The following is an 18404-nucleotide window of genomic DNA, read 5'->3' as shown; positions in this document are numbered from 1 at the left end:
AACTGGCCAGGACCTCTGGGCACTGCTTCCATAAAAAGAACAGGAACTTGGTTAGGAGCCAGGAGATCTGCTTTCTGTTCATTGCTCTGGTGGCCACAGAGTGTGATTTGAGTGTTTGCGGTTCTTTTCATTTTAGGTTTTATATTAAACAATTCTCTGAAGAGAGAGTGTATAAATATTATTTTTCTGTTCCACTGGCTCTGCATTTGTATGTTAGCTGAGCCACCCATCTTCAAGACAAGAAGAGTTGTTTTGTCTCTCATTTGGTAAAGGAAGACTAGCAATCTTTTCCGTTCTTTTGTAAATCACCTCTGTAATGCCTCTTTTCCTCCCCTTTGAGGAAGAAATCTGACACTCCCTGTAGAATGTTTTTAAAATTCCAACAGGGAAAAAACTGCAAAATATTAATGTTCTGCATGGTTAGAGCAAACACTATGTTCCTCTGAGTCACAGATGTCAGGTTTGTTTAATCTTAATAAATCTATGCCACAACAACACTATTAAATAGGAAGAGGGATGGAGGGATGAAGGAAGAGTTGTGCGGGGTTAGAAAGGATTCTTGGCCAAAATCTTGTTTAGTGGGAGTCTGGAGATGAGGGGGGCATGGGCATAAACCTGAACACTTCCCACCCTGCCTTCATTAAGTACATTTTGGGCATTGCCTTTCTAGTGCACATTTCATTTTATTTGTATGTTTTATGATAAATTGCCTTTCCATGTTAAGTCATAAGAGTACTCATTTCCCACAGTACATTTACTGGAGATAAAGTCTTTTTACATAGCACCCTGTTGGCAAACAGAAATAGCATTTACTCCAATGTGTGTTGCCAAGTATGAGGTACTTCCAAATGAAGTTCAAAAGCTCTGAAACATGCATTAGCTGCTTTTTCAAAAATGTGAACAATGCCGCTGCTTTCTAGCAAACAGAACTGGTGAGAAGAGGGATTGGAAAGGAAAAAATAACAACTGGTGTGATAGATGTTGTAGTAGTGCTGGGGATCAGACAGAAGGCATAGCTCTCTGTCACTGCAGGATTTGGGGGTGGTTCTTGTAACAGGACTTACGGCATCTACTCTGCCCTTGAGGAGGAAATAATTTCTACCTGAGCAGCCTTAGCAAAGCGCTTGGGGAGGAGTTCATGTGAGCTCCCTGCGGCTGGGAGTCCTGACGGGAGTGAGCTGTGCTAACTCCAAGCCTGGTGAGGAATTGCCTGACCAGCACTCCTCTCTGGTGCTACCCCTCCCCTCCCAGTGAGGACAGAGATGAGCATGCACATAAACCCATAACACATGCCAGATTTGGGGGCAGAATGTGAGAGAAGCAGGCCAACTGCTGTGTTTCAGCATGGCAGTAGGCTGGTGATGCTGGGCTTCATGATGGCCTCTGGGCTCTAAGTAGGTGTAAATAAATGTTTTGCCCACCTGAGAACAGGTGCTGTGAGGCCCTGGAGAAGCACAGGGCAGTGGTTCTGCTGCTGTCACTTCAGTGTAGCTCTTCCCAGCTCTGTGTTCCAGCACGTCCTTTCCGTGCCGTTCACATGATGCAAGCATCTGTCCTGCTCAAGTTTACTGCCCCAGGCCATTTTCTTGTTCTGTATTTATGTATATGTACACCTTCTACATTTAGATGAGAAATTGACAATTGTATGGCTTCTTCCTGTGTTTTGAAGATTGCTTTCAAAACACAAATGCTTTATCCTGGTGCTGCTCAGTTGTTTGTTTGTTTTTGTGGGCAGAATGATGAGCTATTTTCTGCCTTAGAGAGATCCTCAAAATCAAGTATTTACATTTGCACTTGAAATGCAAGTCTTGCCTCTCACAGCTGTGGAGCTGTCTTTTATTGCTAAAATGCTGTATTGCTAAAGAGCAGTTCTGCTTTTGCTGTTACTTGAAATAGGTGTAATTGGTCAATAAATAAGGAGTCTGTGTAGTATCTAATCTAATACTTGCACTGAGTGATTTTAGCCTGTAAGAACTGAGTTGCTGGGATCAATGTTGCCTGTGCTGCAGCCTGTGCTTTTTTTGAAACTCTAATTTAAAGAACACTCTTTAACAAGAGTATGCTTTATCACTGGTAATGAGTTGCAATTGTGTGCAGAGCACCTCTGTAGAAAATGCACAGTCATGTAAGTTTGTATTACTCCAAACCTCGTAAGTTAATTTGTTTTTCTTGCTTTTTACAGTTCCACCAAGTGAGAAGAGTGATGACCATCCTTTTCTTTACTATGGTTATCTCATACTTCACTTGCATGAAAGCTGCCCCAATGAAAGAAGCCAGTCTAAGAGGACAAGGCAGCTTGGCTTACCCAGGCCTCCGGACCCACGGGACTCTGGAGAGCATAAACGGGCCCAGTGCCGGTTCCAGGGCGCTGACATCGTTGGCAGACACCTTTGAGCATGTCATAGAGGAGCTCCTGGACGAGGAGCAGGACATCCAGCCCGGCGAGGGAAACAAGGATGCAGACTTGTACACATCCCGAGTGATGCTGAGCAGCCAAGTGCCTTTGGAACCGCCGCTGCTGTTCCTGCTGGAGGAGTACAAAAACTACCTGGATGCCGCCAACATGTCGATGCGCGTGCGGCGCCACTCAGACCCCGCGCGCCGCGGGGAGCTGAGCGTCTGCGACAGCACCAGCGAGTGGGTGACGGCCGCCGAGAAAAAGACTGCGGTGGACATGTCCGGGGCCACCGTCACCGTGCTGGAGAAAGTGCCCGTGCCCAAAGGCCAGCTGAAGCAATACTTCTACGAGACCAAATGCAACCCCAAGGGGTACACAAAGGAGGGCTGCAGGGGCATAGACAAGAGGCACTGGAACTCGCAGTGCCGAACTACGCAGTCTTACGTGAGAGCTCTCACCATGGATAACAAAAAGAGAGTTGGCTGGCGCTTCATAAGGATAGACACTTCTTGTGTATGTACATTGACCATTAAAAGGGGAAGATAGTGGATTCGTGTTGTATAGATTATATTGAGACAAAATTATCTATTTGTATATATACATAACAGGGTAAATTATTCGGTAAAAAATAATTTTATGGACTGCATGTATGACTGAAGTTTATACAGTACAGTGGTTACACAATCTATTTATTGAACATATCCATGACCTGAAGGGGAACAATAGTCATTTGCGCACAAGTTTAAACAAAGAAACAAAAAAAAATTTAAAAAAAAAAAAAAAGAAAAGCGAACAAAAAAGTCTGCATTACATTCCTCCATAACATTGTGGTTTGTCGCCGTTGCCAAGAATTGAAAATATAAAAAATTTAAAAAAAAAGAATAAAATTGCATGCTGCTTCAATTGTGAATTAATGATAAACTGTCCTCTTTCAGAAAAATAAATTGAACCAAAACATTCTGTTTACATTTTAGACAGTAAGTATCTTTAGTCTGTTAGTATATATGTTTACTGCTTCTAACTTCTGATAGCGTTGAAATTAAAACAATGTCAAGGTGCTGTTGTCATAGTTTTACTGTTTCTCTTTTACTTTTGAACTCCCATCAGATTGAAAAACAAAAAAAAAATCATTACCTTATTCTGGATTAGAAAACAATTTGGTTTTTGTATGTTGTGAAGGTGTTTGCAATAGCAGTCCAACTACTGACAAAAAAATAATAAAAAGAGGCAACTGAAAAAGAATGGTGATGTTCCACTTCACATTGTTGAACTTCAGGCTTAAAGACAACACTTATTTAACTGTATGGCAACATGCTTTTTTTGGTTGTTGGGGGAGGGTGGTTTGTTGTTGTTGGGTTTTTTTTTTTGTCTTCTCAATTTTCAGTCTTTTGAGACATGCATTTGCTTATACCATGTTTGCTTGTGTTTGAGAAATTTTTTTTCCCCTTTTCTCCCTCTGGAGGGACATTGGTTGTGATCTTAAAGTATTTCACTTACCATAGAACTGGAGCTTGTCATATAGAGAATATTCTATAGTGTTCAGAGCAATTATTTTCCTATAATAAAAGACTGTGCTTGGATCAAATGTCTTGGTGAAGCACGGTGAGAGTGTCACTAGAAAAAGGGTCTAGAAAAGAGGATGGAGGGTCTGAAATCAGGCTGGTTGTGGGATTTTATAGCTCAGCCAGTTTGGGAACAAATAACAGTGCTTTGGGCTGGCTGAGGCTGTCCCAGTTGCAGTCAATACTGAATGTGCATTCTGTTAGAGAGCAAGAGCTTGGCCATGTGTGTGGATGCCCTTCCCCTGCAGAGCATGCCAGCAGCCCCAGCCCTGCAGAGCAGGTGGGCAAACTCTGGGGCATCTGTGCCTGAAGGAGCCTAGAAACCAGCTTGGGAATGGACAGAGAGGAGCTGCTTCCAGCAGAAAGCAATTGGCGTTGTGTTCGTGTGGCTCAACCTCTGCTGGCAGGCTTACCTTGTGAAACAAATACTGCCACTAAAAATCCACTCTGGAAGCAAATCAGGAGCAAGTGCTGGAGGAGCTGGCTTAGGTGGCTTAGGTCTGAGGGCTGTGCTCACTCTGTGCTCCCCTCTGCTGACAGAAGTGCTGCTAGGAAGGCAGGCTGTGAGGCTGAGCTGTGCACAGCACACTGGCCACAGTGGGCTGAGCGCCGAAATAGCTCCTTAGAAAGCTCACTGGAGGCTCAGGCTATATTTGTAGTTCCTGGAGATAAAAAATAGCTGAACAAGTAGGAGAATACTGCAAAATATAATCTGCTTCTGAATACTGTAGAATCTGTGTTTATTAAAACTCTGACTGGGTAAAGCTTACAGAAATATGTTTGCCCCAGTACTGCTCTTTGAAGAGCATATTTAAAACTGATTTTGTGTCATCACTGGTAGAAACCCATGCTGGAAGCTAACAGACACTTCACATCAGTGATTACTTCTGCTTTGGGTAGAAGGGCAGCCCCTTCCTGAGGGTAACTGCCTGTCCAAGTGCCAGTGGCCAGACTGTGAGTGAGAAGAGAAGGTTGTGTGACCCACCTGAGCTTCAAACTTCAGCCTTTCCCATTGATTGCTGATGGGCATTTCCCACACAGAAAAAAAAAAATAAAACCAAAAAAAACCCCAACCTGAAACCTTATTGAAATTCTCAAAACTTCATCTCATATACTTTTCATGCAAATTAAATGATAGTATCAAAGACTGTTTTTTGTTGGAAGGGACCTTAAAGATCATTTTTAATCATGGGCAGGTCCACCTTCCACCCGAGCATTTCACTCCCCTGGGGCACCCCTGTGCGTGTGTTGTAGTTTGCATTGAGTAAAGGCAGCGTGACTCAGGAGCTGCTCTCAACAGCAGAGAGGTGGTCTGATGCTAGCTCCTCTCAAAACAAGGGCAGGCTGCTGGGAAGGAAAGGATGATGCTGATGTGGGAATAACAAACAAGTTAGCTAGACTGCAAGAGACAGCTTGGATCTGACAGGAGTCTAATTCACATACAGGAATCAAATAACTGCCAGTTCAAAGAGACTTCCAAGAGAGAAATGTTAATGCCCAAATCATGCTAGAAATAAAGCTCCTTCCTTCCCAGAGTTAGCTGTGACTATATCCTTTACTTGTAAATGCTCAGCTGGCACAGTGAGGGTGGTGCAGGTGTGGCAGAATGAGAGGAGTGGGATGGTGGCTCCAGAGGGATGAAGGACATCCCATGGAGCTGGGGGCCCAGAGAGCTGTGCACCAGAGTGATGCAGAGATTGTAGAGATGGGATTGAGAACATGCTGGCTCTGTGCTCAATAACTGATCAATAATTGATATTACTGATATTATTGATACTGATATTGGCAATTAACCTGTAGAACTCTGCCTGGCACCTACACCAGAGCGATATTCACCAGAACATGCCAGCTCTATGCTCAGTAACTGATCAATAATTGATATTATTGATATTGGCAATTAACCTGTAGAACTCTGCCTGGTACCTGCACCAGAGTGATGTAGAAATTGTAGAGATGGGATTAAGAACATGCCAGCTCTGTGCTCAATAACTGATTTTGATATTATTGATATTAGCAATTAACCTGGAGAACTGTGCCTGGCATCTACACCAGAGTGATACTCCCGAGAATGTGCCAGCTCTGTGCTCAGTAACTGATCAGTACTTGATACTATTGATATTATTGATACTGGTATTCACCAGAACATATTGAACAATATTCACCAGAACATGCCAGCTCTGTGCTCAGTAACTGATCAATAACTGATATTATTGATATTGGCAATTAACCTGCAGCCCCATAGCTCTGACATTAGACATCCATGCTCTCAGGCTGGGCAGTTTCAGTTAACACAGAGACAGAGAGGGGAGGGTTGGTTTTCCTTCACATCACTTCATTAAACTCTTAATTAAACTTCATTAACTCTTGCTGTGGTCTGTTGGTGACAGAAGTATTCCATGCATGTCAGCAGGCCTAGTGCTGTGTTAAAGGACTCTTGCAACTGTAAGTTCATGTCTGTGGCCTTGTTCTCTATTATTCATCTTGTGTAACATAAATATTTATTGTATATTTATATAATTTTATGGTTTTTTGGGAAAATACTGAAATTGGCATTAAAATTTAAAAGCAACTGCGTCATATTGTAAATATAATTGAGCTATATTTAAGTGTACTGATTAACATAATATATGTTTAACTAGAGTTTTTTATGTTTTTAAATATATTTTCGAAATACATATATATATATATATATATATAAAATGGGGTTTTTTGGGGGACCATGTGACTTTTCTCTAATTGTAAAACAAACTTGAGTTTTACTATAAATATGTGTGTTCTTTGTTTTAAAACAATTTTTACTCTATTTTAGCAATAAAATCTCACTCGGAGGGCAGGTAGCCCCCTGTTTCATAGTTAGCATTGGGAGGGGAGGGATAGCAAGAATTTACTTCACATGAAAGCTGGGGATGCTTGCAGGATGATGCATTTCCATTTAATTCCAGCACAAAAGTCCTCATGAACTAAAAGCCCATGAATGACATATATATGGTTTTACTCAAGTATAAAATAAAGAGCATAAGGGGGTGGGAGTTTCTACCCTTAGTAGCTAAGGGGTAAGTGACACATAAACTCAATAGCTACAGTCATGTACCTGATTTTTAAATGGTTATTTTTAAATTTATATTTATATCCCCTGCACTGATTTATGACCCTACAGAGTATTAGGAGTGGGATTCCTTGGATTTAACACCTCGTTAGCATTTCTAAAATAATCTCTACTACAACTGCCAAGCCTGTACATTTAGTTAACCCACAGACCTTTAATAATCAATAAATCCTTACGATGAGTAGGAGACTTGCATATAACTTAAGGAGGGGGTGGGGGGGAGCACAAACCCAGACTCTCCCCAAAAACCCTATTGCAGCAGATTTTTCAGGAGTCCAGTACCAGCAATATCTCACAAAAACTGAGGAAATGATTCTTCTGCAGATGGTCACTGATATTAACCACACCTGTGTGCACACTGCTTTTTTATTGTCAGCCTCCCATGGATGCTGCAGCCTTTGGGATGTGGATGAGGAGAGCTGCCTTTTGCTTCAGCAGTTAAATCTCTGTTGATGGTATGACATGGGTGCCCAGGGAATGGAATGCACACTCAAAATGCAGATTTGAGCTGCACAGGAAGGTACAGGTGCTGTGCTAACCATCCAGCCAGCCACTCCACTGTGTCCTAGCTCTGGAAAAGGGGAAAACAGGAATTCCCATGGCTTTTCTCACCTGGAGAATTAAAAGAAAAAAAAAAAAAAAAAGATCCATAGCTAGACTTTAAAATTACTCAGCAAAAAAATATTAGAAAGCAGTAAAAGGTTTTTGAAGAGAAGAGAAGGCTACACTGAAGTGTAATGAGAGGGGAAGGATGTTTATTTCAGTGTGTCCCAAGTGGATCTAATACATGGCTTCCACAGGCTCCTTCCCTTAATTAGGTCCTCATTAAGGAGACACCTTCTGGCAGGTCAATTAAAATGGAAAAGTAATCGATGCACTTGTTTTGAGTAAATATAAAGAGCACTGACGTCTGACCTTGTGAAGGATTTGGAATTTTAAAGTCAGGGAGTGTCTGTAGATGGTGTTTTGGAAGAGGAGGAGATTTATTTTTTCCCTGAACTTTTTTTATACGTAGAGTTTGTTTTTTTAAAACAACTTGCTACCATTTTGAGTACTCAGAGACTGTGGTGTTGCTATAAACCAGAGAATTTAGGCTGATAGCTTTATTTTGATGCCTGTGGGAGATGGACTGGAGAGAGCACAAGTGATCCTACTTTTCCACACAAGATCTGGGCTCACCTGTGAAATTTAAAACGCTTCTGGTAAGTCTTTCAAGTCTTTTAAATCCTGTTAGACAGTGGCAGAAAGCACTTGGAGACAAACTGCTCGTCTCTACTGATGCAGTGGCACAGAGCTGCAGGTTTTGCTTTGCTGTGCAGCCTGTAGAACCTGCCTGTGACCTGCTCCATCCTCCAGGCTGCAGTCCCGCACGTGGAGCTGTGTTTATCTAGGTCTGAAATCACTCCTGGTGCTGCTGGAGTGTCTCTGCTGCTCAGCCTGGGGTGCTGAGCCCCCAGGACTGCAGCCAGCCCAGTGCTGCTGCCCCCCTGCTCTGCAGCGTTCCCAGGATTTGCAGTGCCTGGGAGGAGCAGGGGCTGCCCTGCAGCCCGGAGCCCTCCCCTGCCTCACTGGAGAGCTCATCTGAGCAACAGCTGCCAGGCTGCTCATGCAGAGAGGAGGATTTGGCTGTGAGGCTTCTTGCCTAAATCCCATGTCCTGCCTGGGCCAGCCAAGGGATGGCTCGCAAGGAGGGAGATGTCCTCCTGTTGGCGCTTCCACAAACGGCATCTCGTGAGTCTACACTCTGAGAATGTTTCCCTTTGCTAGAGGAATCGTTTCCTTATCCTGTCCCTTCCTGCCCTTTTAGTACAAAAATCTGCAGTGGCTTAAAGCCTGTGAAGTTCAAGCTGCAGTGGATGTGTGTAAACCAAGCTGCCTGCTCCTCCTGTGATAATTATAACAGACTTTAAAACTGCTCAGAGTCTAAACAGGCATACAGGTACCTGGTGGATTAAATATTCCTTCAACTTCCAGGGTTTTAAATTCCTTCCAGGGTTTTAAATTATCTTGAGAAGGTTTCCAGTTACAGTATTCCCTGACCTTTAAAGACCATTCAGACTCATTTTTTTCTCTAACCACAACATGGTCCTTCATTGAAGTTCCACTATATTTGGACTCCAACCTTGGGAATGTGTTATTTCAAGACGATATGAAATATGTGGGACCATGTTTCTGTTACAAAAATAGTGCTGCCAGTGTCACCATTTACTGCCCAGTGAGGCCCTTTCTCTTCCAGATGTATGCTCTGATTGGAACAGCTGTAAAACTGAATGGAAGGACATACCCAAAAAAGCTTTGGGAAGTAGAAAAAGAACAAATCTAGCAGCTTTGTTGAGAGCAAAGAGCAGGTGACCTACTGCTGCTTCCCCTGGACATCCCCACCTTGGCCATTCAGCCACAAATGCATATCTAAAGTCCTGTTTAGCTACAAGAACCTCAAACTGTGCAGCTGTTTTTTTTTTTTATTAGTCTCTCTGGTTTGCTTTATTCTTGGGCTAAGCAAAATGTCTGTCCTTGATGTCCCTGTGTGATGCAGGCCATGTGGTGAGCAAGAACAGCTTCAGCAACACGAGTATTTATTAAAAAAAATCAAATCAAATCACTACATCACCTTGTAAATTAAGACTTTTTTTTTTTTTTTTTGGCCTCGTGGGAGCTCCTGCTCCTGAGGGTAGAGCCAAAGGGATGTGCAGATCTCTGCTGACAGGGGATTGCCAGGGCGGGGCTGCAGCAATGAGGGGACACGTGGCTGTGTCACCCAAGGTGAAATCACCTCCCAGCTTGTGACCACTCTTCCCTTGGCTTTGAGTAAATGAGTCTTGGACGTGTCTGAAGGGTCCAGAGAAAGCCTCACCCAGCTGCAGCTGAGCTGTTCAGAGCAGCCATATTCTCTTGTTCTCTTTCCCTGTGAGCTGCCCCTCCTTTGTGCATCACTCGCTGCCCTGTCAGGGGTATGAGTTCAGGCATGCCCGTCCCTCCTGGCTGCTGTGCACTCTGCTGGGCTCTGCTCAGAGCTCTCAGGGCAGGAGAGGGAGCAGAGCAGCCCTGCTGTGTCACTGGAAGGTGTCACACAGCTCCTTGGTGGCTCCCTGCAGGACAGCGCACAGGGGGATGGCCCTGTGCTCCAGCCTGGCAGCTCAGCCCTGCAGGAGGAACAAGCCATGCCCCTGTTTTCAGGAGCCTTGCTGCAAACAAAGCTGTCTAGTGAAAAGAGAAATTCATCACCTGATGTGCCAAACAGCAGCTTTGCCTTCCCAGGGGAAAATAGGGCAAAGGCTTGGAATGTTGGGAAGGATGGAAGTTTGATAAGAAAGTCTCACACATATGGATGCTTAGCAGAAAGATTTTTAAATGTAGAATATGAAGAAGGAAAAGAGATGGAAGCAAGTTTTGATATAGAAGAAAAGAATTGCTGAGCCAGTCTTACTGGATAACCAAGGAGGCAAAGGGTCTGTGAGTTAGATGGGGATTTTATGGCTTAGAGCAAAGGATGAACCCACTCCAAACAAGATGTTTTTACCAAGCAGAAAAATAGCACAGGCAAACAAGTCAGCAAAGCTGGAAGTAGAAAAAAGGTCTCAGAATTTTCCGCTGCAAGAAAACTGAAAAACAACTTCTAGCTTAAATTGTAATGTACTTTTAGTGATTGGAGAATAGTAACATGAATATGGTAATTACAGTAGTTATGACAGGTTATAGATAATAGTTAAGGTATAGATTGGTTCTACTGTATGAAGACGCTCAGCAAAGAAAAGTGTATTAATGCATTGTAACCTGAAGTATATAATGCATTGTAACCTAAAGAAAAGTATATAATGCAATGTAATCAAAACTTAAGGGTCTCCAGGCCTGCCTGCAGCTGGAGCTGACAGCTGTGGGCACAGGCTCTGTCACCTACGACCCTGGACTGCTGTAACTTCTTGGGTGGAATAAACTGCATTATGGAGAGCCCCTGGAGTCCCACATTCCTCATTCAGGCTCCTACATTGGAAGAGGCTGATGGAAGGAAAGCATCAGTTTAAGGCTGTGTTCCCTTAAACATGCGTGGCTGTAGATTCCCAAAAAGACAGCAGTCTCCATAGGGCTGTCTGCATGGGGCCCCTGAGGGTCAGGTGTGTATTTCCGTGGTCTCAGGGAGCACACAGCCCTTCCTGCCAGCTGTCACAGTGTGGGGCACAGGACAGAGGCAGGCAAACATGAAATCCCTCGGCAAACCTCTCAGGCAAGCATCTGCAGTCAGCAGTGCTGCTCCTGTCTGTGCCCTCTCCAATTAAACCTGAGATTCCAGGCATAACTCTGCATGTCCCCACGGCTTGGTAATTGTTGCCTGCATGCCAAGTGAGAGGAACAATGAAGATAAAGCAGTGCAAACAATAGTTAGAGCAGCTAATTAGCCCTGCCTGTCACTGAAAACAGTGGATGGGCTGCCTTGCTTGGACTTCCAAGGCAGTATGTCAATAGGAAGAGATCCTGAAATAAAGGGTTCCTGTAGCCTATGAGGGTCTGCAATCCACTACCCATGCAATGGTCACCCCATAAATTCTCCTTAGGAAACACAACACTGTTCTGTGCTTCCCAACTCAACAGATTCCTATGGTTTCCAAGAATTGGTGCAGTTTCTCTGATAAAGTATGGATGAGTAATGGAGCAGGGCTGTAATCATGGTGGAATTTACATCAGTGAAATGACCACCTCTGCAGTAAGCTGGGGCACTGCAGAACAAAGCTGCAAGCCCAGAGACCTCCGCAAATATTCATTCTTGCAGCTTTGTTTTTCTCTCCTTTAAATAGGACAATTTTTCCTTAATCACAGAGCCTAATTCTGCCTTTGAAAAGCACAGTGTCTCCTGAATTTAGTTGGAGGATTAAAGAGCACTCAATAAATCAATAGAGAATAAGCCTAGCAGAAGCCATGCTGGACAGAATCAGGAGAAACTTGGGATGAAGGCTGGCAGAGAAGTTTGAATTCCCAGGGACGTGCTTGGTTTAGATTTTCATGGATGTGTTTGGTTTGGATTCACAGGAATGGGTGTGGTTTTTTTGTATTCACATGGATGTGTTTGGTTTGAATTCCCAGAGATGTGTTTGGTGTGAATTCACATGGATGTGTTTGGTTTGGAATTCCCAGGGATGTGTTTGGTTTGGAATTTCATGGATGTGTTTGGTGTGGATTCTAAGGGATGTATTTGGTTTGGAATTTCATAGATGTGTTTGGTGTGGATTCCCAGAGATGTGTTTGGTTTGGAATTCCCAGGGATGTGTTTGGTGTGGATTCCCAGGGATGTGTTTGGTTTGGAATTCCCAGGGATGTGTTTGGTTTGGAATTTCATGGATATGTTTGGTTTGGATTCTAAGGGATGTGTTTGGTGTGGATTCTCAGGGATGTGTTTGGTTTGGAATTTTATGGATGTGTTTGGTGTGGATTCCCAGAGATGTGTTTGGTTTGGAATTCCCAGGGATGTGTTTGGTGTGGATTCCCAGGGATGTGTTGGGTGTGGATTCCCAGGGATGTGTTGGGTGTGGATTCCCAGAGATGTGTTCGTGTGGATTCCCAGAGATGTGTTTGGTTTGGAATTCCCAGAGATGTGTTTGGTGTGGATTCCCAGGGATGTGTTTGGTGTGATTCCCAGAGATGTGTTTGGTTTGGAATTCCCAGGGATGTGTTGGGTGTGGATTCCCAGGGATGTGTTTGGTGTGATTCCCAGAGATGTGTTTGGTTTGGAATTCCCAGGGATGTGTTGGGTGTGGATTCCCAGGGATGTGTTTGGTGTGATTCCCAGGGATGTGTTTGGTGTGATTCCCAGAGATGTGTTTGGTTTGGAATTCCCAGGGATGTGTTTGGTGTGATTCCCAGGGATGTGTTTGGTGTGATTCCCAGGGATGTGTCTGAGGTGCCTTCAGCCACGGGCAGCAGCAGGGATGAGGACCCTGCCGTGTCCCCAGGGTGCTGCAGCCTTTCCCTGGCCTCTGGCTCTGCTCTCCCACCAGGTTTTGCTGCTGCTCTGAGTGTGGCTGGTTCTGTTTTACCAGCAGGCTGAGCTCTTTGTGTGCCATCCATTGCACCCAGAGCTTTCTGCCATTACCCAGGAGGGGTTTTCCTGCCCCTAAACATTTCTGGGTCCCATTAAAAGTCACTAAAATATTTCCCTTTAGGGTCCTGCAGTGTTTTGCAATGTGTTCTTGTGGAACTCTGCTGAACAGGAATATTTAAAAACCAAGCACAAACAGAAAAGGTCTTCTGCCAAAGCTCTGATTGCTGTGAGTGGTAACTAGGAAATTACAAGAATTTGTATTCGAGTTTTATTTGAATTTATTTGTATTCAAGTCATTCAAATACAAAGTTTAGGCTGTAGAGACAGAACTCTGCCTCTTCTCCTCACATGGCAGGCACACCAACCTCTGTTCTTGGCCAGCTTGGTCTGCAAGGCAGCAAACACAGAGCTATTCCTTACAGCTATTCTGGAAATAAAAAGTGTACCTGATAGGAGAATTTGGGCAAATCACATCATTTGGGAAGTTAGGGTTTGAATAAACACTAACTCGATTAAGAAAAGTGTTTCTTTCAACTATTAACGGAAAACTATTACAGTTTTCTGTCTTTTGAAATGAGCAATATATGATGGTGCCAAAAGCTTTTGAGGTTTGAGACACACTTATGAAGACTGCAGCACATCACAGGATGCAAAACTCTTATTCTTTAATAAATTACATATTGCAAAATATCTGTCCATCGATGCTAAAAAATCTACAAGGTAAATATTTGGTGATATAAATGCAACCTTTCATTAAATATCTGAACAAAGCCTGTGTGGCAGGCTGTGTGAGTCACTGATGAAGCTGTATTGATTACCAATGCAAAGGTCCACACTGTAGGCTGATTTTATTTATCAGAATACATGCACCACTCCAAAACTGGGAATACTCCTACCCACAAAGTATTTAAAGGATGTTCAAAATAAAATCCCCCTCTGCAAGTATAAAACCCTGTCAAAGATTTCAGACTTCTCAAGTACACTGCAGACTTGAAATGTTGGAAAATATGGGCTCCAGACTTCTTTTTTTTTTTGGCCTGGCAAGCAAATGTGACATCTTTGAAGTCCTGGATGCAGCCCAGCCAGGGGCCAGGGCTGTGTGTGTCCCTTCCCACAGACACTCCAGCCCAAAACTGTGGGACAGGTGGGTTCACCCAGGGATCCGAGTGTCAGACCCTGGCTGGATACTGGGGAAAAACATGAGGAGCTGGCAGTGATCCCTTGTGCAGGCTGCCCTAGAGCAGAGGCTGCACAGAGCTACAGAACAAAGCTGGGATTGATTCAAAGCATCTCCTCCATGGATCCACCTTGGGCAGCACCAGAGCCCAGCCAGGGCTGCACCCAAGATGAACCAAAATGGCCCCAAAATGCAGGAGCGCTCCCGGGCTCTCTCCCTGGGATCAGTTCTGCTCCATTTGCACCTTGCAGTTCATTGTCCCATTCCAGCTTTAGCCCAGGCACTCCCACCCTGCTTGTTTTTCTCCCTGCAGCCCACGGTGTTTGTGCTCTGGGGCTGAGATTGGGATCATTTGTCCTTGGTGCCCAGCTGGAGCAGGAATTGTTTTGTCTCCCTGCTCTGTGCACAGAGCTCACCATCCCTGAATGTGAAGCCCAGACCCACCCACTAAAGCAGCACAGAATGTGAAACATATAAAAGCTGAACCCTGAGGCATCAGTATTACCTGTTCAAAAATCCCTGTGGATAATTAACTGCTGATCACACCATTGCTGGACTCATTCTCTCCATTCTGCTTCCCTCTGTCTGTTTCTCAAACTCCACTCTTGCAGGGGAGCCCAGGGTGGGCTCAGGTTTGCTGCACAGCCAAGCCCAGCACACAAACCTGCCCAGAGACAGACCAGACCAGGGCAGAGCAGAGTGCGCTGGTGCTCACAGGGGTCCCAGGATGGGGGAAGAGATGAGAATCTTGACTCCATGTTTCAGAAGGCTGATTTATTTTTTTATTATATATGTTATATTATATTAAAAGTAAATGATATATTATAACTACACTAAAAGAATAGAAGCAAGGATTTCATCAGAAGGTTAGCAAGGAATAGAAAAGAATGAATAAGAAAAGCTTGTGACTCTCAGAGAGTCCGAGACAGCCGGACTGTGATTGGCCATAAATTAGAAACAACCACATGGACCAATCAAAGATGCACCTGTTGCATTCCACAGCAGCAGATAATTATTGTTTTTCTTTTCCTCTGACGCTTCTCATCCTCTCAGGAGAAAAATCCTGGCAAAGGGCTTTTTCAGAAAACATCGTGGTGGCAGCAGAGATGCTCCCCCTCCAGCAGAACAGACCCCTCTGGAGAGCCCATCTGCACGAAGGAGCAGCTTGCAGGACACTGGAGAGGGGCAGGGGCTGGCTGGGTGTGGGCCTCAGGAAGCAAGGCTGATTAACAGCTTCCCACTAATTAAAAAAATGGGACAAAGCCATTTCTGGCAGAGAGGATGGGATTTGCCCCAGAAAGGAGCAGCAGGGGAAGGGGACAGAAAATCCCCTTGCCCTGGGAAGGCAAGGCTAAGATGTTGAGGAGCCCTGGGCAGAACAACTGGAAAGAAAAGTCAGAGAAACTGGGGAAGGTGGTGTTAGCTGAGTGAGTGTGTTTGCAAAAGGAGAGAAAGAAATGTGAACAGTGCAGCCAGCCAGGGGGAAACACTTCCCTTGGAATATTGTGGGGCTAGCAGAGCAGGGATGCTGCTGGACCAGCCAAGGGGGCCTTGTAGCCCCACATTTCTCTCCACAGAGAAAAGCAAGGCACAGCTCTTCCCCAGAATATTTCTGGGATTCACATTCTCTGAACCTCAGAGAAAGGGAAAACACAATTCTTATCACTTGCTGTGCCTGTGTTTGTGCCAAAGCAGAATGCAACATGGAGATTGTTTGCCCACAGTGATGGTGTTTTGTTTCCTTGGCCTGTCAGGGCCAGGTGTGTGTGTAGTGTGTATCTGGACTGTTGGGTGACAGTCAGGAGATTCAGAATGTTGTGTGCAGGGTTGAGTGCTTGGCAGGTTCAGTTTTAGATGTACAGAATAACATAGTATAATAAAGTAATTAGTGGAGTCAGATGCATCATTCCCCTCTCCCTCACCAACATCAGAGTCGCCTTTGCAGGGAGAACTTTTTTAGGTACAATTGGACAAAACAGTTCATGTGTTGAGTATTTTATCTTACAGAGAGACAACTTCTTTACTTCTTTACAACAGGGGGATTTGGGCACCAGCAGGCCCTGCCTGGTGGTGCTTGCATGCCCCAGGGTGTGCAGAGGAGCAGCTCTGCAGAGGAGCAGATATTCCAGCCCTGCAGAGGGGCAGATATTCCAGCCCTGCAGAGGAGCAGATATTCCAGTCCTGCAGAGGGGCAGATATTCCAGCCCTGCAGAGGAGCAGATATTCCAGTCCTGCAGAGGAGCAGATGTTCCTCCCTGTGGCTCCTGGGACATCTGCTGGAGATGTGCAGCCCCACCCACGCTCCAGGCTCCAGCACACACTCGTGCAAGAGCATCTGCTTCGTGCTGCTCCTGACAGCCCCACATATGGACAGAAAGGAGCTTAAAAATAAAAATAATCCTGCTGTGCTAGCGATGGAGAGAGACAAGGAGACTGACTTGGTGATCAGAATCCAATTTTTTTGTGGGATACAAATGCTTATACACTATTTCAGGGACACTAGTGATGTGTACTACAGTGATTAGGTTAAAATCACATACACAAACTTATGCATATAGCAACATCTCTTGCTTGCAGAGTTTAAGGGGATTTTCTTTTTCCGGTAAACCACTTTGATTTAAGGGGTTCTTACAATCCTGCAATCCAGGTCTAATTTTCCATTTGCTTTTGCCAAGACATCCTGTTATCAAATCTCTTATTTTAACCAGGTGCAAAGTCCATAATCTACCTTATGCCCCCCAACATTCCAACGCTGCTGCTGCTGCAGCAAGCTCAGATCTGGGGTCCCCAGATGCCAGGTGCTGGCTTGGCAAGGTGACAGCACCAGAGCTGCTGAGAGTCCCTTCCCTCTGCTCCAAACTGGCCAGAGCTCAGCATCACAGCTCAGCCCTGGGGATGGAAAGGGGGTGAGAAACCACCGGGGTGGAGTGGAGAAACTACAGCTGAAATGTGAGTCATGTCAGCCACCAGCTCTTGTGCTCTCATCAGCACCACCGTGAGGCACCAGAAACTTCTCAGAGGAAAGCCCCAGCCTCTGCAAGCAGATGACAATGCCATAATCAATTACATCCACTGTCAGAGACATTCAGAGGATGTTGTTTATGCTGCATCCAGCTGCAAAGCAAAGAACCCAGGCCTGTGGGGTTTGGGTAGTGCAGGATGTAATTGCTGGTTTAATTATAGCAAAAGTGAGGCATCAGGCCCATCTCTTCCCTTTTTCTGGAAAAGCCTCATTCAGTTTATCATTCATTACCTGAGAATTAATGACTCACATAGACACCAGAGAAGGTGGAAGAATAAGTATTTATTTCATGAGAATGGAATAAATAATAACAAGTACTTCTTTTTTTGTCCTAGTGGATTAGGTGACCTTTTGGGAAAGATTCCTTTCCTTTACCAACTGTATCTCATTTAAACATGCAGTTGTGTGCCTCTCATCTTCCTTTCCGTGTTTGATTTCTGATTTGATTTTCTCCCTAATTGCTGCCAGCGTTTGTGCCTGAGCAGGGATGGGCCAGGCTGGAAATTCTGCTTTGATGGAGGCAGATGTGTTTGCATATTGTCTGGGTTCCCTTTTGCATGGAAGGGAAATCATCTCCACCTTACCCTGCTAAAAATGTGAGCTGCAGGAGAAACCACCCATGAATCACGGTGCTGCTGGAGCAGCTCACCCTGCAGAATCTGAGGGTGCAGAGCACTCCTGCAGGTGTCCTGTGGCTGCCTGAGCTGAGGGAATCCACTGAGGTCCCACAGCAGTGCAGGGCCGCAATCGCCCTGTCCCTTCCTTCAGCAGGCTGGCCTGGCACCTTTCCTTGGGAGGGAAAGGAGAGAGCCCAGAGAGCCTGGATGGGCACTGACACTGTCCCTGTGCCCTGGGCTGGCTCGTGCACTGTCCCTGTGCCCAAGGCTGGCACCTGCACTGTCCCTGTGCCCTGTGCTCTGTGCCCTGGGCTGGCACCTGCACTGTCCCTGTGCCCTGTGCCCTGGGCTGGCACCTGCACTGGGCATTGACATTGTCACTGTGCCCTGGGCACACCTGCATGGGCACTGTGCCCTGTGCCCTGGGCTGGCACCTGCACTGTCCCTGTGCCCTGGGCTGGCACCTGCCCCTGTGCCCTGGGCTGGCACCT

At 45.2% G+C, this 18404-nt stretch overlaps 1 protein-coding gene across 6 annotated transcripts in view; it reads left to right on the top strand.

Annotated features, from left to right (window-relative positions):
• Nucleotides 1–6534, top strand: part of BDNF (brain derived neurotrophic factor) — a 40210-nt gene extending 33676 nt beyond the window's left edge. For all 6 annotated transcript variants that reach the window (XM_005492322.4, XM_005492324.4, XM_074543764.1 and 3 more), the window contains exon 2: nucleotides 2183–6534. In XM_005492322.4, coding sequence (XP_005492379.1) covers nucleotides 2183–2944 — 762 coding nt within the window. In that variant the 3' untranslated portion in view covers nucleotides 2945–6534. The remainder of the gene's footprint in view (nucleotides 1–2182) is intronic.
• The last annotated feature ends 11870 nt before the right edge of the window (nucleotides 6535–18404 follow it).

This window comes from Zonotrichia albicollis, chromosome 6 (genome assembly GCF_047830755.1).
Source record: "Zonotrichia albicollis isolate bZonAlb1 chromosome 6, bZonAlb1.hap1, whole genome shotgun sequence".
In the NCBI taxonomy this organism is placed as follows: Eukaryota; Metazoa; Chordata; class Aves; order Passeriformes; family Passerellidae; genus Zonotrichia; species Zonotrichia albicollis.
Note: the sequence above shows the minus strand (reverse complement) of the source record. Positions and strands in the feature narration are given on the sequence as shown.